The sequence below is a fragment of the Schistocerca cancellata genome, chromosome 4 (assembly GCF_023864275.1).
Source record: "Schistocerca cancellata isolate TAMUIC-IGC-003103 chromosome 4, iqSchCanc2.1, whole genome shotgun sequence".
Taxonomy (NCBI): Eukaryota; Metazoa; Arthropoda; class Insecta; order Orthoptera; family Acrididae; genus Schistocerca; species Schistocerca cancellata.
In genome coordinates this window covers 859,517,591-859,545,318 of record NC_064629.1, presented here as the reverse complement: position 1 = coordinate 859,545,318, position 27,728 = coordinate 859,517,591, and the positions used below count along the sequence as shown (strand labels likewise).

The following is a 27,728-nucleotide window of genomic DNA, read 5'->3' as shown; positions in this document are numbered from 1 at the left end:
AGTGTCATGTTGGGCCCCCACGAGCACGCGGAAGTACCGCAACATGACGCGGCATGGACTCGATTAATGTCGGAAGTAGTGCTGGAGGGAACTGACATCATCAATCCTGCAGGGTTGTCCATAAATTCGTAAGAGTGCGAGTGGGTGGGGATTCCTTATCAACAGCACGTTGCAAAGCCCATCCCAGATATGCTTAATAATGTTCATGTCTGCGGAGTTTGGTGGACAGCGGAAGTGTTTAAACTCAGAAGAGTGTTCCTGGAGCCACTCTGTGGCAATTCTGGACGTGTGGGGTGTCGCACTGCCCTGCTGGAACGCACAATGGATATAAGTGGATGCGGGTGATCAGACAGGATGCTTACGTACGTGTCACATGTCAGAGTCGTATCTAGACGTATCAGTGGTCCTATATCTCTCCAACTGCACACGCCCCACACCATTACAGAGCCTCCTTCAACTTGAACAGTCGCCTGATAACACGCAGGGTCCATGGATTCATGAGGTTGTCCCCATACCTTTACACGTCCATCCGCTCGAGACAATCTGAAACGAGACTCGTCCGACCAGGCAACTTGTTCCCAGACATCAGCAGTCCAGTGCCGATGTTGACGGGCCCAGGCGAGGTGTAAAGCTTTGTGTCGCGCATCATCTAGAGTACACGAGTGGGCCTTCGGCTCCGATAGCCCATATCGATGATGTTTCGTTGAATGGTTCGCACACTGACACTTGATGATGGCTCAGCATTGAAATCTGCAGCAATTTGCGGAAGGGTTACACTTCTGTCAAGTTGAATAATTCTCTTCACTCGTCATTGGTCCCGTTATTGCAGGATTTTTTTCCGTCCGCAGTGATGTGGAGGATTTGATGTTTTACCGGGTTCCTGATATTCACGATACACTCGTGAAATGGTCGTACGAGAAAATCCCCACTTTATAGCTACCTCGGAGGTGCTAGCTCCCATCGCACGTACGCCAGTACAAAGCCACGTTCAAACTCACTTAAATCTTGATAACCTCCCATCGTAGCAGCAGTAACCGATGTAAGAACTGCACTGGACACTTATTGTCTTATATGGGCGTTGCTGACCTCAGCACCGTTTAGTCCCTGTTTACATATCTCTGCGTTTGAATACGCATGCCTATACCAGTTTCTTTGGCGCTTCAGCGTATAAAAAGGATGTTTAAAAGTCTTTGGAGCAAATTTCCATGGGTGATAGATCACGTCATCGGGGACCAACTTTTTTTAGAGACAAAATCTTCACTGATGCTTCTCAGTGACGTTAGATGTCTTTTGTATTGGGGATGCCCCTGAGGGGCGGTAGGGCGTAGTCACTCTGCCTATAATCCGGTCATCTACTCTGCTTGAAAGGGCTGGCCAGGCAAAATCAAAGTTCCTGACTCACTTCCAAAATATTTTTCTCCACCTACGGACACTCATTTTATCTTTTTCTTGTCAAAAATCACCAGCACACTTGCTTAAAAGGGTGTGCTAGTTTGGTGAAATCTCGTCGTCCCAGGCCAGCGAATACTAAAGGACTCCTAGCGCTGTCGGAGTGCATAGGAGAACATTTTGCATCTAACAAAAGTTGTTCACCATGACGGGATCTATCAACCCTAGACGTCAATCGTTAGTTAAATTATTAATTTGTGATAAAACTAATTTTGTTTCGTTAATAAAGAAGGTGACAGGTTTACACAGTGCTGCTGTTATTCAGAGATTATAATTGCGTAAATACTATCTCCAATTCTAGCTCCGACACGACCAAACAATTGTGTAGCCTCCGACGCTGACTTCGAGTCCACCCCGCTATGAAGTCCTCATTTGTGAAGTTTGTCTTACAACTTCTCTGTGAGACACAGATATCGTCTTTCGTTGCCCCGTTGACGGTAACTCTTCTGCACAGCTGTTACATCTGTTTTCCTATGCAAATTTACCACCATATCGAATCTTACAGAGTTTCGACGCGGGTGAATTGCGAGTGCTTCTTATCATTCACGGCAAGAGTTACAATTGTGTTGCATCTGCAAGGTGAGACAGCACTGCGAGCTCGCAACGCGCAAACCCGAGTGTTCAGTTCCAGTCTCAGCTCCGTACAGCCATCACGTGATTTTTGAGAGGGTCATCAGTGAAGTTTTGTTTTTGTTGTGTGGTATGCAAAGGGAACAGCAGGATTTAAAGCAACGTTATGCTATCAAGTTTTGTGTTAAACTTAGGGAATCCACGAATGTGACCCTTGAAAAGTTGAAACAGGTCTATGGGGACCACTCCTTATCAAGAGAACAAATTTTTCTCTGGCACAAATAATTTTTGGAGCGTCGAGAACACATTGAAGGCGAACATCACTCAGAGAGACTTTCAGCTTCAAAAACTGACGGAAACGTCGAACGTGTGCGTGCTCTTGTGAGATCAGACCGACGTTTAACAATAAGGATGATGAGCGACCGCTTAAACACTTTCAACGAACATCAAATTTTGACCAAAGTTTTGCATGTGCGAAATGTTTGTGCCAAAGTGGTGCCGAAAAACCTCACACCTGAGCTGAAGAAACGTGTGCGTTGATCTTCTTGAGAGGATTGCCAATGACCACGAATGGTTCAGCTGTGCGATCTCAGGTGATGAGTCCTATATTTTTGTGTGCGATCCTGAGACAACGAAACAAAGTGAAGAGTGGCACATTGAGACATCTTCTCGACCGAAAAGCTCGAATGATCACATCAAAGATCAAAACAATGCTGATTTGCTTTTTTGGAATTTCTTCCTCTGGGACAAACTGTCAACCGAGTGTTTTACAAATATGTCGTTTAAAGGCTCAAAGGAGGGTGACTCGAGAGAGACCAGACACTGTGGATGCTGCATCGTGATAACGCCCCACATCAGACGGCAACTTTCAACACTGAATTTTTTACCTCAAAAAGGCATTCCTGTTGTTTCACAGCGCCCATTTAAAAGGATGTCATTATAGGACTCCGGAGAACATTCAAAAGAATGTTACCAACATGTTAAAGGCCCTACCAGTTGAAGTCTTTCAACGCTGCTACCAAGACTGGGAACAACGCCTCAGCTGGTATATAGCTTCCTACTTTCAAGGGGACTATATTGTTGCTTGAAAAAAAAAAATTAGAAGATAAAAAAATCAGTCGTGTTACTTTTCTCACACGCCTCCTAATCTCGTAACAGTTACGGTAGGTGAAGAAGAGATAAACTGGTCAGTTACGTAGAGAATTATTACCTCTTATAAGAAAACCACTGACACGAGAGAGGATGCCGAGCTGACTGTGTCAACAAAATCGATGCAATGGGAACTATACAAACTAATCGTTCTTCGTAGAGCCGTTATTTACAAATCTCTCGTAAACCAAACCAATCCGAAGAACCGGCTTCAGCAAGAAATAAGCACAAAATCGCAACTGCTGCCGCATGCAGTACGTTCAGCGAACCTACTTTTACACTGTTCCCTACGGCAACAAAAGCGTAGAATCGTAATGTCTACTTCGAGCTGCGAAGCATGCCACAGGTTCTGTTATTATCCAAATGACTGCATTCGGATTTCGTTGATTCTTTGCTCACACTAAAAGTAAAGATAATTGATGAAGTCTATAAAATAGTTTTAGGCGACAACATTCTTGCAGTGTCACAGGCACTGCTCTGAACCTACCCTCATTCACATCGATATACCTGTAAATGTCTGACGCCGGATTAACAATCAAAACAAAGTGTTGTTGCCAGTAGTAACTATTTCAGAGAAGGTGAGGACAGTCTCAATAGCTTACAAAGTTATGGCGACGATTGTTGGGATTTTCTTAGAAAACGGAAAAATGATCTCTTGACAATTTGACAGTGAGATATTGGACCTGTTCGAAAATAAATGGAAGGATACACAACCATATTTGGTGAAGAAGGAAGTGCTATTTCCCAGCGGCATTTGTCGCCGCGAAACTGCCCCAGTTGGTGTCGCTTCCTAAATGTTCGCCTGACATGACCCACTGCGATTTCTTCTTTTTGCTAAGCATAACGAAATGACTCTCACAACAAATCTGCTCGAATGTGGTCGTCGACGAGACAGATCTGTGTTTTACATGCGTGACTATTACTAATTCTGAAAGTGTTCAAAATATGACCAGGACAGTGGGAAAATTATTTATCACAAAAGGCGACTGTATTGAAAAATAAATACGGTAATTTGGTTTTGAAAAAAAAAATGACGTCTTCATTCTTAACACAGATACTTAACTCAGCTGTCCTTGTCAGTCAATTTCATGTACTGATGTAAACTGATCGAGCATCTGAAGATGGCCCCACATGGCTCGAAATGCATCGTGTATTGAATTAAAAATCAGGATTAGTAAGGGAAAGCGATTTATTTCCTTTTGACGACTGCGATGCAGTTATAGCGACAACACTGACAACAATCGAAAAAATTAAGCCTCTTCCTTTCTTCAGCTACCCGCACAGTCACTATCGGTATGTGTGGCAGGTTCGAATGCTGGTAGTGAGACAGGTTTATCAGTAGTATTCGGGCGGTGAAGAAAATGTCCTCCTAAATCCCAAACCTCAGTGCACTGGAATAAGGGTGCGTAACACCCTTTAAGCTGATACCCCAGTTAATAAGGAAGGCGCAGCATGTTATCTTGGATGGTGAGTCATCCTCTGATGTAGAAGTAACTTCAGGCGTGCCCCAGAGAAGTGTCCTGGGGCCCTTGCTGTTTATGTTGTATATTAATAACCTTGCGGACGATATTAATAGTAACTTCAGACTTTTTGCAAATGACACAGTTATCTATAGTGAAGTACTGTCTGAAAGAAGCTGAATAATTATTCAGTCAGAACCTGACAAATTTTCAAAGTGGTGCGAAGACTGGCAACTTGTTTTTAATGTTCAGATAAATGTAAAAGTGTGCACTTCACAAAACGAAAAAAAACTTAGTATCTTCTGACTATAATACCAATGAGGCACAGCTGGACTCGGAGAACGCCTACAAATACCTGGGTGTAGCACTTTGTAGGGATATGAAATGGGATGATCACATAGGCTCAGTCGAGGGTAAAGCCGGTGGTACACTACGTTTTATTGCTAGAACGCTGGGAAAATTCAATCGCTCTACAAGGGAGAGCGTTTACAAATCATTCGCGTAACCCATCCTGGAATATTGCTCGAGTTTTTGGGGTTCGTAAGAAACAGGACTAGCAGGGTACATTGAACGTATGCTGAGGACAGCACGAATGGTCACAGGTTTGTTTGACCCGTAAGAGAGTGTCACAAAGATGTTGAATAAATTGAACCGGTGGACTCTCGAAGATAGACGTAAACTATCCCGAGAAAGCCTATTTACAAAATTTCAAAAACTGGCTTTTAATTATGACTCTTAGAATGTATTACAACCCCCTACTTATCGTTCGCATAGGGATCGTGAGGGCAAGATTAGATTAATTGCAGCGCACACAAAGGCATTTAAACAATTGTTCTTCCCGCACTCCATACATGAATGTAACGGGAAGAAACCCTAACTGGTACAGTGGGACGTACCCTTTGTCATGCACTTCGCAGTGGTTTGCAGAGTATAGAAGTAGATGCAAATGTAAGAGTTCGACTTAACCTTTGGTACTATTGTAGAAATGTGTTTAAATGCGGGCACCAAGTTTCTGCCTCCTCGTGCGTTTCATTTCGATGATCGTATATACTAGACATAAACACAATATTGCACTGCATAAGTTGTTATCACTGACATCCATATGACTTGGATACATGTCTGACATGCTACACTGACGAAATAAGTGTTTTTCGAGAGATGCAACATTCCCTATGTAAATGATTCATATCACTCAGACTCGTATTAAAAAACTATATGCACGCATGATGTCTATCTTCAGCATGGTCCTACTAGTTTAAATAATACTTTGGTCTCATTAAACTCTGAACGCTTCCTTTCCCTTGACTTTTTTCGAGCTCGTTCTTTCCAATGACACCGGCATGGACTCTGGTGCTATCAAAACTGCTGTATTTTCGACCAACTGATGAAAGGGAAATAACCTCCCAGATAAATCACACAATTGCATGGAATCCTTGTTCATCTTATTCCTGACTTAAGCGACAATCACCATGAAACCACCTTTCTTTCAGTGAAGTTTTCAGTGAATATGGTGAGCATAACTATTTGTGAAACGATCTGTAGCAATAAAATGAAACAATTTCTTCGCCCAACAATACAACTTTAAGCGACCACGCGGATACAGATGATAACTGAACATGTGTTGACTATAACGTTAAGCGCCTATAAGGAATGGTCCAACATAGACGCGGTTCCATACACAAATGTACCATCAGCAGGTTTGTAAATGGGTCAGCGTCTCGTACAGTACTGACAACTCAGTTTTCGTCCTGATTATCTGCTATGGTATGAATATCTCACGGAACTACAACAATTGTGTAAGCGCAATTTAAGGACTTTGGCGTTTCGATGTAGTACAATATGGCAGCAACACACACGGTTCATGTGTAATACATCGTACCACAGTTACTGGAATGCAGTGGCAGTGCGTGGTGTTGTTGCAGAGTTGCACAACTCCCAGTAATTTTACACTTCGTATTTTCGGTTTAGTAAGCCTAACACGTACCATGAAATACGTTACCTCTGGTTGTCCAACGCTGTATTACCTTGTAACGGACTCAGAAATGTAGCTGGACTCCAAACAAACTCAAGGGGCTTGTCTCTGGCGGACACTTATATGATCTGCTAAGGTTGCCATCACTCTATTACAATATTTGATCCATGAAAAGCAGCAAATATAATTTCTAACTCACGTATTTTAGCAAACCAGTCAGTAGAGGGAGAAAGGAGGCCCCATTTTAAAATAATAGTAATTCAGTCTTGCTTCAGACCTAATTCTGTATCAACAACACACTGCCCTGCTGTATTTCCCAAAGAACTGTCAACGTTTTTGCACTTGAATGCTATATATCCTGCTAGATATTTTAAAGCATCATCATTCACGTCTTCACTGGTACACACTGAATCACTGAGCTCGAAATCTAAGAGCAAATTTTCGTCATCTGTAGCGACGTCAAATGATTTATCAGTTACTCTGGTACATAAATCACTCGAAAGAAAACGTGCAAAATCTTCCTCAGTTTCATCAGCTGGTGTCGGGTAGTTTTCAGAAGCAGAATTCTCATTTCTGTCCTCTGAAGTCGAAGCACCAGAAGACAAAGGTACTTCACTTGCACTTCGAGTCAGTATCATTAAACGAATTCTGCTTTTCACCTCGAAAGGTGTGGGATTGTTGTAGAAGACACCAAGGCCACGGATTCTGGAAAAGAAATTTTCCAGACAATCTTGATTAAGTCTGGCTGTCAATATATAAGTAACTCCGGAATTTTTCATGTCATTGTAAAGCCCAAAAAGTGAATTTATTGATATAATGAATCCCTTCTGAAACGGGAGAAGACTGTTTCTTTTTCCTACTCTCATATTAGAACACATTTCAAGAAATCTTTTTAGAGAGTTTCCCTGACTTCTGATATTAAACCCGTAACCACTTCTAAGGGGAGCTTTCTCATCTTGAGGGTATCTCGAATTCAGCACATCTAAAACATCGTTCACGAGCTCAATGAAGCTTCCTTCGCGATCTTTGTGCAGAACATATCTCACAGCTTGGGCGGTGCGACGTGAAAATATCTGTGCAGCCCTTCGGACATTCTGACGATCACGTCCACTAACGTTAAGATGAACCTCCGATATGTGGTGATTGATCGAAAGATCGCCTTTCTGATGTCGAAGAAGATCTTCTATAAGCATTTTTGTAACCACAGTACCATCAGGCAAAGTGATTCCGTCATCAAGAAAATGATTTCTTAATAATTTAAGCAAATGTGGAACATAAAAAAAAATAACCCAGACTTTTCTGCTATGATCAACAGGGTTTGAAAAGAATGTCTCGGATGTAGACACACCAAGTTGCTTCCACACATTCATATTTTTTGGTCCCATGTCACACGTAACAGCTACGATATGGATTCCTGCTGTTTCAACTTCTTTCATGACATTCTGCAACAAATCACTAGACATTGCAACATCAAAGTCATAATACACTGGCTGCTTCCACTTTGAAAACAAGCTGCGAACCATGACGACTTGGACATTGTTATGTGCTCCGAGTACTACATCGTCGGATGAATCGTAAGTCACACGACCGTCAATGCTCATCTCGTCCAAGCTTAGGACACCAATCGCCTCTAATGGTGTGAACATTTCTGATCTACCTTTAATTAACTCCAAAACTGGTTTCAAAATACCTGGTCGGCACTTGAACTGTTTCGTCCATGTCTGTAGTGTTGACCTGCAGGGAAAAGGATAATTCTTCCTCCTCAGGTAGGCATATGCTTTAGGAGACAAAGCTCTCAATGTGAGAGAATTTGCAATGTCCTCTGAGCACCACTTTACTTGCTTCCTCTTCTTTAACAGACAACGAATTTGTCCTGGTGTGAAACACTGAGAAAGTGTACTTCTCCCATCCGAGCATACACATTTGTGCTTCATAGTGTGAGACACATTACGTTTTATAGATGTAGCTTGCTTTATAACTTCTTTCATGGACTTAATTCTTTGTTCCAGTCGAACATTTTTAATCTTCAAACTAACCAATTCTTTCTTCAGTGCTTGAATTCCCTGGTCTTTAAGTGAAATTAGCGGATCAGTAAAAAGTCTGTGTTGCTAGATTTGTCCAGCTTACTTTTCTTGGGAGACAAAGTTTTCAACATTGAGAGAGCTATTTTGTTTTTTACTTTTCTAGTGTCACAGCGACGTTCTCTCTCTGTTAGGACGCTACCGGTAACATTCGCGGTGCTGGGACCTGGAACTTCGAATATATTTCCGTGCCAGTTTGGTATTTTTAGAGACGGAACAGCATTATCCTGTAGCAGTTTCCGTGTAAGTAGACCTAACAATTCATTCTGCAAGTCTCGTTTGTAATCGCTTTCACAAAAACGTTCAGAACAAACTCTTGCATTATTAACATTAATTTTGTCCTCTCGTTTACAACGAGCAATCCATTTACGCTGTAGTTCAACATCTTTTGGAAAACGATGATAAATTACGCCTTCAGTCTTACGTCCACTATTACTACATTCAGCAACTGCACAGTACGACGTATTTGTAGACATAATTCCAAGAACGAAGCTACAAGACTCACGGAACAATTCCTTTCCAACTGAACACTCGGCAGGACAAGAATTACACACAAACTAACGTGTAACACGAACTCACATGCACGCCTTCGATACAAACACTGAGCGACACCGTTGAAAACAAACTGCAGTAGCTGCCAGGTGACGTCACAGCTCGAGATTCATCATGGCGGAGAAAAGAGTGGGAGGTCGCATTTGCACTCCCGTGGTGGCACCATTGGAAGATTTGCGGTTACTTTACTGGGTGTGGTAGTAAACTAGAAATAGTTCCGAATGTTCCGCGAGGTAGCACCAGTCTACGGAGAACACTTCTCCCAGCATTCTCTCCTCCCGCAACGTTAATTTGCTATCCTAGCCGCCAGGATACGCCACCCAGAATATGACCAATAGCGATATTTCCGCAGCAATCATAATACGTTTTCTTCATTGACATACTTGTTTTTAGGGTAAAAATTCGGAGGAAATATCTTCTCATCAGCATAACTGCATTTTACATTTTTGTCGGTAGTGAATGAAGAACGTCGGGAATGCAGGCGCCTAGATACGGAATTTTCTCTCTGGTAAGCGTCTCAAAAATACAACCTCGAAACATCAGTGCTACACCCAACTTCAAATACCGCCGACCACCACTGCTGGAATGCTTTCCAGTAACCGTCTTCGTATCAAACAATAGATCACTATGGTTGGCAGCTGTGATAGAAGGCATGAAGTTCAGCTTCTGCGTTTGAGTTCACTATGAATTAGACAGACTGTTTTGGACCCGCTTTCTGTTGTTTTTACCTTCGTTGCTCTACTGCTCGATCGTGGTTCCCCCACAATCGTCGCTTCTTGTTGGCTGTTCCACTTCTTGTTTCTTTCGTGTTGTGAACTCTGATTGACGTGATGTGAATCATTGTAATTTCGATAGTGTGTTGTAAAAGAGTTGAAAAAATATATAGTAAAAAACTAAAACCAAGGCAAATGGATAGGATAGTTTAATAATTTGTAACAAAATATATCAAAAATGTATTCACGACTGCCATCGCTCGAGGAACCGTGGTATGTCTCAGGCTGAAAAATACGCCCACCAATTTCGTTTCATAACACAAGTAGTAATAATCACTTGTCAGTTAAACATAGTGTGGTCAGCTCGTTCATGCTGACAGTGCCACTTCTGTTAACGTTTATGTATGCGACTTATGCTATCCAAGCACAAACATGTCATAAATGATCTCATGTAACTTTAGAAAATGAGTGGCGTATGATAACCGAAACTAGTTGAAAGATTACCGTATTATTTTTAGTATGTAATGTTACACTTTGGAAACACGTGTAGCAAGGAATATCCCATTTCATTCTGTGAAAATAACTTGTTACAGGAGCTACCTTTATGCTGGACTAAGTACAGTAGAGCGTCGATTATCTGAACTAATTACTGGAAATAGATGTTCAGAAAACTAGTTTATGCGAACAATCGAACCACATATAGTAGAACTTCGTTTGTACTTTTTTGAAGGGGGATGATAAAATTAATGTACAGATGAAATTAACGTTTATATTTTGCTTGAAACTAAAAAATATTAAATGATATCTTTTAATCACTGCCTTTCAGCACGTTTTTTTTTCGCAAAGTAACGTATATATGAGGTGGGCTACACTAAAAGAGCATACTTTTTTTATATAAATGTATCAAAGATCTAATAAAATAAATATGCCTCGAGGAGTTCATACATCTAAAAGAAAAAGTGGATTTCAGCAGAGAAAAGCAAAACAGGTTACAACTGATGCACTTCAGAGCGTTTCTGGCGCCATCTTAGAAAATGTTACAAGAATTGATGATAGCCAAAATTCGTCAAAAGAAACTGATTCTCACACTGATGCAAGGACTGATTCGGATAATATCAGCTCGTCTTCAGAAGGCACCAGCGACAATACAGATGTGGTGATAACGCAAGAAGCAGACGAATCAGAAAAAAATACTGAAAATGGCTGCGATAATACTGATAATTTTATTACTATCGAAGACTGTAATAATGTAAATGAGTCTCTGCAGGACTTGAGAGAAGTGTCTCATTGGAGCGTACCTGTTCCTGGTTATGTTCGCATTGCGATCATGAAAAAAGGAAAGGAACATTTCCAAACCAGAGAAGGGCCATTGGGCTCTGTATCTAGGCACGGATTAAAAATAAAAGGTGACTTGCGGTATCTTTGAAAGAAATGGTTTTATAACGTGATGCTCACTGGTGAAAAACTACGGTCTTGGATGGTTTACTCTCCAACTAATAACCTCTAATGTTTCTTCCATCGTTTGTTTGCTATCACCAGTAGTATTAATGCAAGATCTACATTTGTGACTGGATTTTAGTAGTGGTGGAAATTGAATCCTAAAGCGGCCCACTAGGAACCTACAAATGAATATCTGGAAAGTCGTGAAAACTGGAAAACTTTGGAAATTGCATAAAACAATAGATGACGCAGCCTTGCAATTAATGGATACACGATGAAGGACAAGGCTCTACAAATAAAGGCAATTTCTTAGGACCAATGAAACTACTGTCAAAATATGATGTAGTGTTGAAGGAACACATATGGAACTAGGAATATGGTAAATCTCAAAAAGTGTCACATTTGTCACCAGAAGTACAGAATGAATTTATAAATGTTTTAGCGGACCACGTAAAGAAATCAAATCGTCTTAATGTTTTGGTATTATGTTTGACAGCATAGCTGACCTTTCATATATTGATCAGATGTCTGAAGTGATTCGTTTCGTGAAAGATGATAACGGAAAAGTGGAATTAAAAGAAGTATTTCTTGGATTTTTTCCTCTAAAAGAAAGAAAGCTGTTGATGTAAGTGACTAAATTCTTAAAAGCTTGAAAATGATAATTTAGACTTTATGATGTGTCGATCCCAAGTATATGACAATGCAGCTGTTATGAACTATGTAGGCCTATATGGCCAATAAAGTCGTTTTGTTGGATGTATTGATCATTCAATTAATTTATGTGGGCAACATTCCTTTGCGCAGAATGTATCTTGTGTAACATTTTCGGAACAGTGGAGACCACTTTTACATTTTTTTTTTCTGCTGCCACTAGTCTTTGCGATGTTCTTATCAAACACAGCAAAACATCTGTTAAAAGACTCTCAACAACGTGTGCTCACTATGCTGCAGTAAAAGCTCTGGCAGAAAATTTTTATGAGGTTGTCACTCTAACTGACATATTATGTGATCAGAGGTGCTGCACAAAATCTTATACCTGCTGTATGTAATTTTAAATTTCTGTGCTATCTTTACTTTTGGAATGATGTGCTGAGAGAAGTAAATTGTACTCGGCTTGCATTGTAAAGTAAAGGCCTGAGTCTTGATCAATTATTTACAAAAATAGGCGTACTTCGTCTTTATACTGAACAAAAACGAGGTCATATTGTTGAAGAGGCAATACGCCTTGCTGCGAGAAAGTCAGAGGAATACGGCACTGCAAAAGAAAGACGAATTAGTCGTAAAAAACGAATGGCTAGTGAATTGGCCACCGATAAAGAACCCACACTAAGACCAGAGCTGTTTCAAAATGCACTGGTTTTTATGATGAAGAATCAGGAGAACTCCTCGATGGGATTCCAAGGGTTAGAAGACATTAAAAAGCGGCAGTTGTTACAGTTTCTGATTGGGCATGTCTTGACATTTTGAAATCAATCGTGGAATGGGATTTTAAAGACTCTCTTCCAAATCTTATACTCCTGTAAAATTACTTATGACGATTTGCGTGTCAATTGCGTAATGTGAGAGGAGTTTAAATTAAAGTTAATTAAAAATTACTTATTATCAACAATGAACAACACGAGGCTAAATAGTCCGCCGCTCGTGGTCTCGCGGTAGCGTTCTCGCTTCCCGAGCACGGGGTCCCGGGTTCGATTCCCGGCGGGGTCAGGGATTTTCACCTGCCTGGAGATGACTGGGTGTTTGTGTTGTCCTCATCATTTCATCATCATCCAGGAAAGTGGCGAAATTGGACTGAGCAAAGATTGGGTAATTGTACGGGCGCTGATAACCACGCAGTTGAGCGCCCCAAAAACCAAAAACATCAACATCACGAGGCTAAATAACTTTCTCATGTTAACTAACGAACATGAGGCAACACAAAATACTAATTTTGAATGTTTGATATCAGTTTGCGGGTGGTAAAGCTAGAAAGAAATTTTAAGTGTTTGTGTCTCGCATTAGTAAATGTTTTTCTGAAGTATTTAAGCTAAGGAGTTTAAATTAAAGTTAATTAAAAATTACTTATTATGAACAATGAACAACAGGAGGCTAAATAACTTTCTCATGTTAACTAACGAACATGAGGCAACACAAAATACTAATTTTGAATGTTTGATATCAGTTTGCGGGTGGTAAAGCTAGAAAGAAATTTTAAGTGTTTGTGTCTCGCATTAGTAAATGTTTTTCTGAAGTATTTAAGCTAATGTATAGAGTATAATACTACATACTAATGCATATTGCATAATACTATATACTAATGTATAATGCATGATAAAAGAATACTATTACATATGGCAATTTGATGATTAATGACTCTAAGGCCTTCATTTGTCTTATTTAAATTCATACTTGAAATGTACCCACTTTTACTGATTTTAAGAGTTGTTGTTAGTGGGGTGACACCGCTGATATCCGTCCCAGGTGCCATCCACGCTAGCTATGCCACAGAGGATATGTATTGGGAATGCATGCGTGAGATGATTCATGAGGACAGCAAATTGCCAGTAAGAATCTGCGTACTCGTGTAAAGAGCAATATTGTGGGTCAGCATGTCGCCAGCTGGTAAAATAATGAATATTGAGGTGAGCGGTCGGCCGAGGCAATGGCTCGATGTTGGAATAAATGGGAAAATGCGATAATGGTTTTGTACGCATTGTCGAGGTTCTGGCCGACCAAGTCTGACCGCACGAAGAGATGATCTCTGTTGAGCATCTAGCTCATTGTAACACCTTCACGTCTGCATCTGCCACCTGAACATAATCAATGGACTCGCTATGACACATCCTGCATTATTGCTCGGAAACTAGCAGAAGCCATTATACTCAGTCACCATCCGATGCAATTACTGCTATTAACACCACAACACAGACGGTTGCATGTGGAATGGTGCCGTATGCAGGAAGCATGGACTACTTACCAGTGAGCTCACATCATTTTCGGCGATGAATATCGCCTCTGCACTAACTTAAATGGCCATCGTCTGCAAGTATGATGGAACCGAGGGAAAGCTCACATTATGCCAATGAAAGGCACACTGGGATTACCCCTAGTGTCATGTGTGGGGAGACATACTGTACCCACTGGTAATGATTCAGGGAATTTTGATGGCAGAGCAGTACTTCAGACATCCAGTGTTCACGTATGTTGGTTCTCATGAGGCAGTAGTTTGGTAGCATCTTTCAAAGCGACAACGCTCGTCACAAATATCATGTGTCTCTGTGAACTTTGTACGTGATGTTGGGTTACACTGTTAGCTAGGAAGATCCCCGGACGTATGTCAGATCAGTTCGGGCGTCAGCTGCATCCCAGTGACTTTTTATGGGATATCGAGGACCATTTACAACAGTTTACTGCCATCTTACTTAAGAAGGGAATCAATGGTGTGTAACGTCATTCCCAACAGTAGCAAAGCACGAATTAATAGCTAAGGGTGCAACAATCTATTGTCAAAGGTTGAGAAGTGTAGTAGGTCCTCCAATTTCGTTGTTCATTTAACTTGATTTTGTAATCACTGGAATAAAACAACAAATCGGTACCATCTCAGTGCATGACATGTCATTTCAGTTTCTCATATCCCTCCAGGTTCTTAAGCTTTGTTAGTTAGTGTATCAATCGACCAACAACTCTTTTTCATCATAGTCTTCAAATCTTTCACCTCTCCTGTAAACTTAAGAAAACTAAATATCTAGAACATCACTTTTCTATTCTGTAGTTCAGTGTGTCAACTAAAAAAGGATTATGTCTTTTGAACAACATACTGTATTTTGGACAGTAGACTGCTACTGCAAACATAACTGACTTTCCTTATAAATACAACACTCGAATGATTGTTGTATAACACTGAACATAATAGTGTTACATCAGCAACTATTACTACATAGAATGCACCTCGACAGGGAGGAGAAATTTGAAATGAAACTTCACCATTTGAGAGGTTATGTTGTTTTACACGATCCAGTCACCGCCTCTGTTCGACGTCAGTGTGTAATAACGAAACATAGACGGCAGATTGAAGCACTAGCAGTGGAGGGTACACAAAGTGTGTCGGGGGGATGCGGTAAACAGTGCAGTCGTTGTCGTAATGCAGAATCAGAGTGATTTCTCTGAAGTCCAAAAGAGCGTGATCATTGGTTTTCGGACCAAGTGTCAAAGCATTTCCGAAACGGCTTAGTCTGTAAACTGTTCCCGTGCCGCGGTGGTTTAAATATACTGTGCAAGGCAAAATGGCGCTGTATAAAACTGGCGCCGAGGCAACTGTGGCACACCACGGGACGTAAATGACAGAGGTGAACAACGACTGTGGATACGTGTACGGGAAAATAGATGTGCAACTGTTCAGCAACTGGCTGTCTAGACGAACCGAGGGGCTACCGATAGTGTCTACTCGATGAATGTTCACCGAATGTTGCTGCAGGCTCCCGGTTCGTGCACCCATGCTGACTGCTGTTCAGCAGTGACGACAGGTGGAATCTATATGCCAGTACCACAACTGAACAAAAAATGGTTCAAATGGCTCTGAGCACTATGGGACGTAACACCTGAGGTCATCAGTCCACTAGAACTTAGAACTACTTAAACCTAACTAACCTAAGGACATCACACACTTCCATGCCCGAGGCAGGATTCGAACCCGCGACCGTAACAGTCGCGCGGTTCCGGAGTGAAGCGCCTAGAACCGCTCGGTCACCACGGCTGGCCCGCAACTGAACATCCACTTAGTGACAACAGGTAGCTTTTTCAGATGAATCACATTTTATGCCCCATCGGACAGAAGGCCATTGGCATTTATAGCGCTGCAACAATCGTCAGAAGGATCCAGAGCAGAGGAGGGAGCATTTTGGTATGGGAAATGTTTTTGTGGCATACCCTGGGTGTTCTCGTCATTCTAGAAGACACAGTGGATCGACACAAGTATTCCTCTGTCCTCGGGGACCGTGCCCACCCCTTACTGTGGTTTGTTTTTCCCTTGGCACGATAGGGTCTATTAGCAGGACAGTGCAGTGTGTCACACAGCTCACATGTAGGTATCTGGATCCACGTTCTTATCGGTATCTTCCAGAACGTCATTGACTCCCTTCCTGCACGTGCTACAGTGGTCCGTGCTGCAAAAGGTGGTTATTCAGGCTTTTAACAGGTGGTCACATTACTGTGACTGGACAGAACAACAAAAACAATGTAATTCATATATGCAGGCATTTGCATACTTGCAGGTCTAGTTTGACAAGGGACTGGTAGTTGACCACGGTCTTATAATAGAAAACATCCCAGGATGTGCCTAAAGTAATTTAGAAAAAAACATGGAAAACATAAATTAAGAAGGCTGGATGAAGACTGGAGCCTCCAACCTCCCAAATACGAGGCCACTCTGTTTAAAACAGTGCTACCTCATTCAGTTTATCCCTGGTGTACAATACTGTTTACAAAGTTATTTAGTAATGTGAAAGGTTTATACTACACTGTTCATTCATTTCTCACTCATAGTCACTGCAAAAACCACATGTAACATTACACACACTATCAGCTGATGTCAGGACCATAGTGACAATGCCTGTTTTCAGTTTTTTGTATCCGAACTTTGCATTTGCTAGCCTGAAAAACTGAGCCAGTATCCCGATGTAACGAGTGAGATGTTGAGCTCAGAAAAAGGATGCGGTGTTAGTATTATGCATTGTATAGCTTTGGGAGTAAGTTTTTCCAGAGAAGAAAAAAAGGAAAAACTTAATGTGAAAATGTTATGTGAAATAATATGTCTTGTTATTATTGTTTATATGTCTTAAATTTTTACCAAACCGCAACTCTTTGTTATCTAAGTAATCCTTTAATGCATAGACTGCATTGCTTTACAGATGTTTTTTAACTGCCTTTTCAAATGAGTTTGTTTCAGTAATCTCTTTGGCTAATTTATGGTTCAGTTTTATTCCTTGGTATAAAATACTGTTTTGAGTTGTTCATTTATCCTTTCTTGCTAAATGTAAGTTCAGTCTATCTTTCATTTCTTGGTCATGGGCAGCACTGTTTGTACAGTAATTATCAATGTTATTTTTGATGTATACAGCTGACTGGTACATGCACTCACATGGTGTACTTAAAATTCCCAGTGTTTTGAACAGATCTTCACAACAAGCTCGATTACTGTTTTTGATCATTATTCTTATGGCCCTTTTCTGTAGCTTGAAATCTGTGTTCGTGTATTTGTTCCCCGGAAAAGAGTTCCATAACTAAAAATTGAGTATACATGTGATTAGTACAAGTGTGCAGCTAAAAAACACTAGCTGTTACATGCTGGTGACAGGACTCTAAGGGCATAACACGCTGATGAGATACGAGTTAAATGAACAATTTGCACTTGAGCACATGGCTAATCCCTTGTGTGTGAGATGTTACATCCCGTTGGGTGTGGATACGTGCACTCGTGTGATTGGGAAGGATATGATACATACACCTTACCATCTCATGAGCTTAACTGCCCCACAACATTTGTAACTGCATCTCAGTATCTTGGGTCTTGGTACTGGGATGAAAGTGGTATCTGAGTTGGTCCCACAGAAGTTCTATTGAGGGCATACTGGTGGATGTTGCTGGCCAAGAAAATATCTCAACAACATGTGATTCATCAGTCTGGCTTCTGCTAGTCTCAGACCAATGGTGCAGCATTACATGTGAGTTCATTACTTGTGTTCAGTAAGCAGGCACAGCTATCAAGATATTATGATGTGCTTGCCATACAATATGGTAATACTATCTTGGTGTGGTGAGGCCTACATTGACCAGAACCTTTATGATGGATGTGATTTCCCTTACCTTCCAATTAAGTTCAGCTTGGGTCCTCTGTCACATCTGAATGCTTCATGCACTTGGATATTTCACAATTCCACCAGCTTGGTCCGTGAAGGCCAAAATGATGATCCTTTCAAACTCTGTCATCTGTTGGTGATGTTGTTTCTAATGAGCATGTGGTATTTCCCATGGACTTTCACAGTGTTCACTTACTATTTGCTACATTGCACACCAGTTGAATACCCAGTGCTTCTGATAATGTGATATTCTGGGGAAAATATGAAGTGATTAGGTGGCTGTTTGAGCTACCACAGATCACTCCAACTCTAATCACTTACATACCTATTGGTGGTACATTATCTATTTGTGCAAACTGCATCTACAGTGTACCATTCCTTACACACACTTAACTTTTTTGTCATTGGGCGAAGAAAAACTGAACCAACATTAAACTTCCTGACAACTTTTTAAAATTTAACAACCTCTGCAGATCATTCACTATCTCAAAGATCTATGAGCTCTTCAAAATGCTCAGTATTGCTAACTTTTGCTATGTCAATATGAAATTGCAGATTCTACCTATGTGTACCATGTGGTTAGTGAAGAAAGCAGGAAAATCAAGGTTTCATATCTCATTAAAGATCAAATGATGATGGAGTAGAAAATGAGCTGTGGTGTTTTAAAATAAATAATTATAGCAGATGTCTGCATCACTTTCTTTGGTTGAGGGTAATGAACCATATTTTAGGGTTATGAGCATGTGCAGTACTTCAGTTAGGCTACACGAGTATCAGAAAAATGCTGAAGGTAGTGTTTTTTTCATGCCATCTGTGCAATAATTCATGTTTGAAGCTCGTTTTGCATTATAAACAGAATATCTTGCATGCCATTAGAAATAGAACTCAATAGATGAATTTGTTTAGAACAATGAGAACTTTCCAAAACATGTCAGAATGTTAATGAACCAAAGAATAAGATAAGTTTCACTAAATATGACAGGGTATTCTTTAATCCCTCCTCTCTCTCTCTCTCTCTCTCTCTCTCTCTCTCTCTCTCTCTCTCTCTCTCTCCCTCTCTCCCCCAGTTATTCAGTTATTATTTTTATGCACACTAATGATGTGACAAAAGAGATTATATGCACAGAATTTTTTTTCTACACTGGGAATGTAGAACCAGTTTAATGCTTTATTTTCTTGTAGGAAAGTACAGGTGACCATGCAAGCAGTGATCGATTCAACTACCTCACACTGAAGTCTGTGGTAAGTAGTAAACATATTTACTTTCATTAGTAAGAAATTTAAAATAAATCTAGCATTTATGAATGATAGAGAGGCCTCCATAACTGTAAATATCATGAGTTTACCATGTGATTGTTAATCTGTGTGCTTAAAGTTCCACTTATTTGTTTTGGCAGTGTACTTAATCTGATTTTATTCACTTCCTCTAGTCAATATGCATGCATTTCAGTTGTAACGTGACATTCAGTTCATGTGGGTCAATACACATTGCTTTCCCCTTACCAGTAACAATTGACTTCTTGATGCCACTACAATGTAAGCTGTCTGTGACAGGCAAAAATGGACGAACAAATACAAAAAACATTTGAGCATCAGGAAACATAACATTTGTTGATGTTCGTTACCTTAATGAATTAAATTTCCCAATGAACAACCTTATTTGTCAGTCTGATACGTAAAAACAATTAAATGAAATTATTTGTGGGGTATTATTTGTTTAATATGAACTACAATTCAAAAAGCAATTAGAAAGTTCTCTGTTTCCTAATAAGCAGTATTTATGTCAGAAATTTAGTGCAACAATAGACCTTGCTGTTAGGATATTTTGTCAAGCAATCCACATCCTTTTGAATGATTTTTTGCTTAATAGAGTCATTATGTACATTTTCCCCAGTGATTTGGTAGATAGATTGAATTTCAGTTATGCACGATATAAATGGAGTTACCCCAAATGAATAATACTCATCAAATTTTTCATACAACACCAAGCTCCGAAAGAAAATATCATTTTGTTTCTCATTTCAAGAAAAATTTTATTTGAACCGGAAATTTATATGTCCTTTTGATAGATCATTTATAAATTAATGTGGTACAATGTTTAGCTTATCAATAGGTATTAAAAGATGCAGTAAAACACAAACACTAATCAGTACTCCAGCAGCAACTGAGTGTAACTGAGTATAGTGAAGTCTACATGGTGATAGCAGATAGACAACACAGTTCAGGTTGACACAAGAAAGACAGCAAATCACACATGTTAAAACAAATTTTCAGGATGGCTTGAAAGTGATATTGAAGGTTGTATTGGTATCATGGCTAGATGGCTTGCTCTTGATCAGTTGTTCAAAACAAATTTTCAGGATGGCTTGAAAGTGATATTGAAGGTTGTATTGGTATCATGGCTAGATGGCTTGCTCTTGATCAGCTACCCACAGTAACAGGCACTGAAGTATCAGTGAACATATCTTTGCCATGTCTTCAAAGTCCAACTTTCCCTTTCTTGTGTATTGATCCATTTCATGCTATCTGTCTGGTACTGCCATATGACAGCACTACTGAGCCGCTGTTGGGATACAGGTTACTCTTTATGTTTTGCTGCAGAAGATGCATGTTAGTGTTTGTGTTTTGCTGCCCCTGTTAATGCATATTGTTAAACCAAATATCACGCTGGACTAATTTGTAACGTCTTTATGAAATAGGTACAAATGTTCCACTTTAAAAAAACGTTTTGTCTTTATTGAGACACAAACTGATGTTCCCCATCAATCCTAGGTACTGTGTGAAACATGGTGAGCAATATTTGTTTGGGCTGACTCCATATATACAGTGCATAAAGAAAACTACAAATAGCTACTGAAACATCAGACAAAATGCACCTGACAAGTCTTAGGAAAGATACTGGTACACAGCTGAGAGACCTAAAAGCATACTTTCAATCAACATATAGTTATGATGTTGAGTGAAGTGGTCATAGGAGCATGTCTGAAAGATCTTTACTGGCAACAATGGATCAGGAGAATGGAGCTACTGTTTCAGCAGTGCAATTGTCCAACTTTATTTTAGTAGATGCATATGTACCATTCTGAAAAGTTAGGTTAATGCATAATTCATTCCTGTTTGCACTTATTTTGCATTTGTGCCAATAAGTAACTGACAGAATTTTCATCAGAGTTCAGACATTAAATAGAACATGAATGAAAATAACTACTACACTTAAAAATCTTCAGGCAATATTGTACAAAAATCAACAGTTAAGTTGAAAATAACACTGAAAAATATATGAACATGTAGTAAATAGTTAATACACGCAGATACAATTTGTGGAATACACACAAGTTGTACAATATAAACAATGTGTATAGAGTGTAATGACAAGCAACTACACAGGTCACTGCACACCATAATTACACATCACACAACAGTGTTTGTCCACTGTGGATGTTGGCATTATTTATTGGTGCTTCATGGAATGAGTAAGCTTCTCATCATGGTGTCATCATTAATGATATGTTAAACACTGATAAATTGAATGGCATTAGTCAAGATCTTATCACATTTACAAATAAGTATGAAGTTGAGAAACACATTTAATATTGGCAGATACATTGTATACAAAAAAATGTATAAACACACAAGACAAAATGCGACTGCTACAGTCGCAGGTTCGAATCCTGCCTCGGGCATGGATGTGTGTGATGTCCTTAGGTTAGTTAGGTTTAAGTAGTTCTAAGTTCTAGGGGACTGATGACCACAGATGTTTAGTCCCATAGTGCTCAGAGCCATTTGAACCATTTTTGAACAAGACAAAAAATATATAAATGCACAAGTTTTAGGGGTAGATAGGGAGAGGGGTAGCACTTTTAACTTGATGTTGATTATTCATGTATTCATCAATGTTGCTGGTTGTCAACACATTCTTTGATTCATTTTTGAATTTACCACTGTGACAAGTCTTTGACTTTTGAGGCAAAATGTTGAATTAAAATTTTATTTGATAAAATACACTGTTCTATTATAGGGTTCTCCTGTGCATTTTCCCATGAAAATAATTTTTGTTTTAATGATTATAGATATGGCTGTTTAGTGTTGATGAATGTCTGCATGGTTTTTAGGAAAAGATGCTGCCATAGATATGTATAAATGGAGTGTCATGCTTTTAAGTTCTTTAAACATTTCAGTACGTGCTTCCCTTTGGCTAGCCTCTTTCGTGTCAGTATTTACAGTCTTCAGCTGGAGTTTAAATGAATTTTGTGCTACTCTTGTATCACCCCAAAACAGAAACTCACATCCCAGTCAGTTGTGTTTGAATGGATGATAGGAACATAGCAGAGTTTCTGTATTACATTATCTTTTAAGAATTCTTGAAATATAACAGTAACCAGAATGGTTAGCACAAAAAGATGACTATGCCCTGGGATATGCCTAGGGATCTAAAAGAAAGGGAACTATCTTTTTGACGTATATGGCAGCTTCAAAGACATTTAAATCAGAACATTGTCATATTCACACTTTAGGGATCTAAAAGAAAGGGAACTATCTTTTTGACGTATATGGCAGCTTCAAAGACATTTAAATCAGAACATTGTCATATTCACACTTTTTTACTTGTTAGTATTAGTCATGTAATATAATGTATAGTGTCAAGTAAAGTAACATGATACCTGATGTTATGTCACATAATGTGACATATACCATCATGTCATCCAACCAATGTGACACAACGTGTCATTAAAGTTTAGGATTCATACATCCTCACTCTAGGATACTTACTATTATAGGTGCCCTCCAACTCTGCTGCTATCTATTGTAGATGCATCCCACTCACTAGAAGCACACAAATTTGTGTCTTTTTGTTCTTACACCCCACATGACATGTGTAACAGGGGGTGGGCCTAAGAGAGCTCACTGCAGTGAGGAAGTAGGATTAACTCATAAAAAAGTGCAAATATGTCTCTGAAGCTGTCAGATAAGCCAAAAAGCTAGTTCCATCCTTTTACATCCTTAATTCTGCCCAGGATATACAGTATTTGCCTTTTTTGTGCTGTGGTAAGAACATTTTTCATTCTAAATGATAATTAATTGAAACCCTCAGCTGCCGAGAGGTGTTGTTGATATACCTTGATGGGGACAGCTGAAAATGCGTATCCTGACTGGGACTCGAACCTGGGATCTCCTGCTTACGTGGCAGATGCTCTATCCATCTGAGCCACTGAGGACACAGATGAATAGCGCGACTGCAGGGACTTATCCCTTGCACCCCTCCTGTGAGACCCACATTCCCAACTGTCCACAATCTACGTACGCAATGTTCCTAATAGATATTTGCCCATCCACTCATTACTCGTGCCAGCTAAGGTGATGATTCCCGTAAGAGTTGAGAACATCTTACAAATCTAACTGCACATTCTTACTCACACCATTTCTCAATTGTAATAGAAGGAAACAAATAGTGAATAATGTTCATTTTCTTCATTTTCCTGACTAGCAAAATCAGGATATTTTACTTATTTACATTTATGAAATGCAATATTAAATGGTCTGGTGATGTCAGATATGACTTTTCCATAACAAAGTCTTTTCATAAACCAAACTGACAGACAGTTAATGAATAATTTAGGGCGAATAGATGTGTTTACTTTACATTTTATTATTTGTGTTTTTGTGTTCATTCATAAGCAAATGTTTATTAAATTAAAAAAAAGAGAGAAACACTGCAACTGCCTCACAAATTATTTGCTATTTGTCTGTTCCCACTATTATAAATGTGGTCAGATATTAATGTAACTTGGTACACATACATAGCATTGGTGGGTACATAAAAGATTAGAGATGCTGTTCTTTGTGACAGATAGAATGGCCAACAGAGTGCATTAGTGTTGTTCATATTTCGTGTTGTTACCAGGGGTAAAATAAGGGGTGTGAACAGTGTCAGATGTTGAATGATCACTGTGAAGGACATGGAGTTGCTGCAGACACAAGTCAGACAGTGTTATCAGCACCTGAAGGAGTTTGAAAGGGACCTCATTGTGGACCTCCATTTGACCAGCTGATCAAATCATACAATACCATGATTTGAGTGGCATTTGTGTGTGATAGTGGTCCAGTGTTGGACTACAAGGGAATATGAGGGTAAGCATATTTGTCATAAAGGTTCTGGTTGACCACATCTGACCACCACAAGGTAGGATAGCTGTATTGTGCAGTGAGCACATCATAACCCTTTCACACCTGCACCTGCCATCTGAGAATATGTAATCGCACCATGGGTCAGAGACGAGCAGCAGACAGATTAGAGAATACCATCCCATGTGTAAGGTGCTGTCAACATCACAACACAAACAGTTGCATTTAGAGTGGTGCCACGAGTGTGAAGCACGGATTGCTGATGACTGGTGTTGCATTGTGTTCACTGATGAATCTCGATCCTGCACTATCCCAGATAACCGTAATCCTGTTTGCACAGTAATAACTTAGGGAGATGTCCCATGCTTCCGTTGTTTTGTTGAGGAACAGTGGTGTTTTTTCTGGTATCAAGGTGTGGGGAGCCATTGGACATCATTTCAGATCATGGCTCATATTGACTCAGGGAACTCTTATGGCATAATGGTGACTATATCATGGACATCCTGTGTACCCTATGTTACCTCTCATCAGACGGTACGGTAGTGCCATTTTTCAACAAGTTAAGACTCATCCACACATGGTACATGCCTCTATGAATTGTTTGCATGATGTTGAGGCCAGTAAGATTCACAGATAGGACATGTGTGGGACCAGATGGACATCAACTCTCTCCCAGTGTCAGTATCCAGGATATCTAGGACCAGTTCAACAGTTGTTGGCCAGTTTGTCTCAGGAGAGGATACAACTGCTTTATGAAACCATCATCAATTGAATTAATGCATGTATCCAGGCAATAGGGGGTCCAACATCATACTGATAAGTGTGCTCATACTGCCAAGTCATTTGTAAATTGTACTTGATTTAGTAATCACTGAAATAACATCAGTTGCCCTCTCAACCCATGAAGTTACATTTCATGTCTTCCTCTCCTTCTGGATGCTTCATTTTTTTGTCAGACATTGCATGTGTTACTTTGTTACAACTGAAACACCAGGTAATTCTACAAAAATTTCTTTAAAGTAATGCTGTGCTGGACTGTATTAGTACTGTGGTCATACGATTTGCTCTCAGTCAGTCTCTAGTGCAGTCAGTAACAAAAAGAGAGACCAAAAGATTGGTAAACATTAGTTCGCCATGTCTTCCATGCCTGACTTTTTCTGTCTCGTATGCCAATCTGTACTACACAGTCTATCTACTACCAACACAAACCAGGGCTACTCAGTCACTGCTGTAGTACTGGTCATTTCTCATGTTTTGCTGTTCCTGCTAATACATATACGATAATAGGACATTAAATTAAACTAATATAGTACCACTCTATCAAATGTACACATAAAATTTGACTTTAAAAGACATTTTGTTTCTAGTAGAAAACAAATAAATGCTTTTTGTCGATGCTGGGCTACATGTGAAACACTTTACGTGTAGTATTTTCTCAGATTTACTCCATTACTTCATTGAAAAATCTAAAGTGCAGATGTCTGCCAAAACATCAGACATCGGAATGAGATTTTCACTCTGCAGCGGAGTGTTTGCTGATATGAAACTTCCTGGCAGATTGAAACTGTGTGCCGGACCGAGACTCGAGCTCAGGACCTTTGCCTTTCGCGGGCAAGTGCTCTACCATCTGAGCTACCCGAGCACGACTCATGCCCCGTCTTCACAGCTTTACTTCTGCCAGCACCTCATCTCATACTTTGCAAACTTTACAGAAGCTCTCCTGCGAACCTTGCAGAACTAGCACTCCTGAAAGAAAGGATATTGTGGAGACATGGCTTAGCCACAGCCTGGTAGGGCACTTGCCTGCAAAAGGCAAAGGTCCCAAGTTCGAGCCTTGGTCCTGCACACAGTTTTAATCTGCCAGGAAATTTAATCAGACATCTCTTGAGAGAGACACTTGATATATATATGATTAATGTCTATCATGGTTGTCAGCTTAGAACTGAGTTTCTCTATTGGAACATGTAGTGTCTTTCTAAGTAAATACAATCCACATTTTATTATTTACTTTTAGTGCATATACATTTTGATACAGTCACAAAGAATTCTTTGAATTTGCTCATTATTGATTTTAATTCAGTTTCATCTCTTTTACTTCTAGACAAAATGGAAACATTGTAGTAAAAGATAACATCTTGTGTACTACCTTCTTGATGTGTACATTCCTAAACCTAAGGTTAGAGGAGACATTTATTTCTCTCCACCCCCCCCCCCCCCTGCCCCCGTTAAAAAAAAAAAAAAACTGAGTTTGGTGGTGCAGTGATAATGTGGAAGTTCAAATCCACATCCAGCTATCCAGATTTAGGTTTTTTGTGATTTCTCTAAAATGGCTTAAGGCAAGTGCTGAAATGCTTCCATCAGAAAAGACACTGATTATTTCCTTCTCCATTGGCAGGACATTGAAACCTAATTCCTTCTTTTTCTTTTGTAAACCTATGTTTTGTATCACAGGTAGCAAGCACCAGCTATCATTGCATGGAGGATACCTCATGGTGTTAGCTGCCAAACAATTCACATGCTGTACATTTGTATTAAACTGCAGTATTTATGCTGATTACATATTGTTTCTTTTTTGTGTTCCTTTCAGGGCCACACATATAGTTTGTTTAGAGACAAGGCTAAAAATGTGCATTGTTATCCCCACCTGCTTCACACAGAGACACTTTTCTTGGTTCCAGGAGAAAAGCAAGCTAAAGGAAATAAAATCTGCATAAATGCTATATTGAAGCTGCATTTACACCGTCAAGTTTTGGACCACACATATTCAATGTCCAGTTTTTACTTGCACCAGTTAATTTTCAGCATAGCTTGTAACACTTAACAGATTAAATGTTTCTTGTAAACTCTTTTCATCTGTTTGAAAATTTTGTTTGTATTCACATTTCAAATGGGGATAACCAAATAAAATGTAGGGAATTAACCTTGTACTTGTACAGACTTAAAAATGGTAGTTACTTTCTGACCTACAACTGGACTGGAACCTGGAACAGGTAATTCGAAACAGAAAACAAAATTCATGTCACGACAAATAAATTATAGCTATGGAAATAACATTGCTCAAATGACAACTATGATTCATTTGCCAATCTGTATGTATGAAACTAATAATGGTAATGCAGACTCACCTAACTATAAACCTTGCACAGTATTTTCATGCCTAGTGAAAGTTTTCACAAATATTTCCCAAAACTCAATTCAAATAAATATTGTATTAGGGATACATTTTATATTCATGTAAGTAAAGTACAAGAATTTACTTTCGCACTATAGGATACTTTTGATAGATTTATCTACAGAGCTTTAAAACCAGTGTTCAAGAAACAGAATGTTCTGTATTTAATGGGTATTCTGCTTTACTGACGAAAGCATTAAAAGTTGTAACACCA

General features: G+C 39.6%; 1 protein-coding gene across 1 annotated transcript in view; it reads left to right on the top strand.

Annotated features, from left to right (window-relative positions):
* LOC126184990 (forkhead box protein P1-like) overlaps positions 1–27,728 on the top strand; it is a 224,997-nt gene that overhangs the window by 8,804 nt on the left and 188,465 nt on the right. The window contains exon 2 of the mRNA XM_049927700.1: positions 19,402–19,461. Coding sequence (XP_049783657.1) covers positions 19,402–19,461 — 60 coding nt within the window. The remainder of the gene's footprint in view (positions 1–19,401; positions 19,462–27,728) is intronic.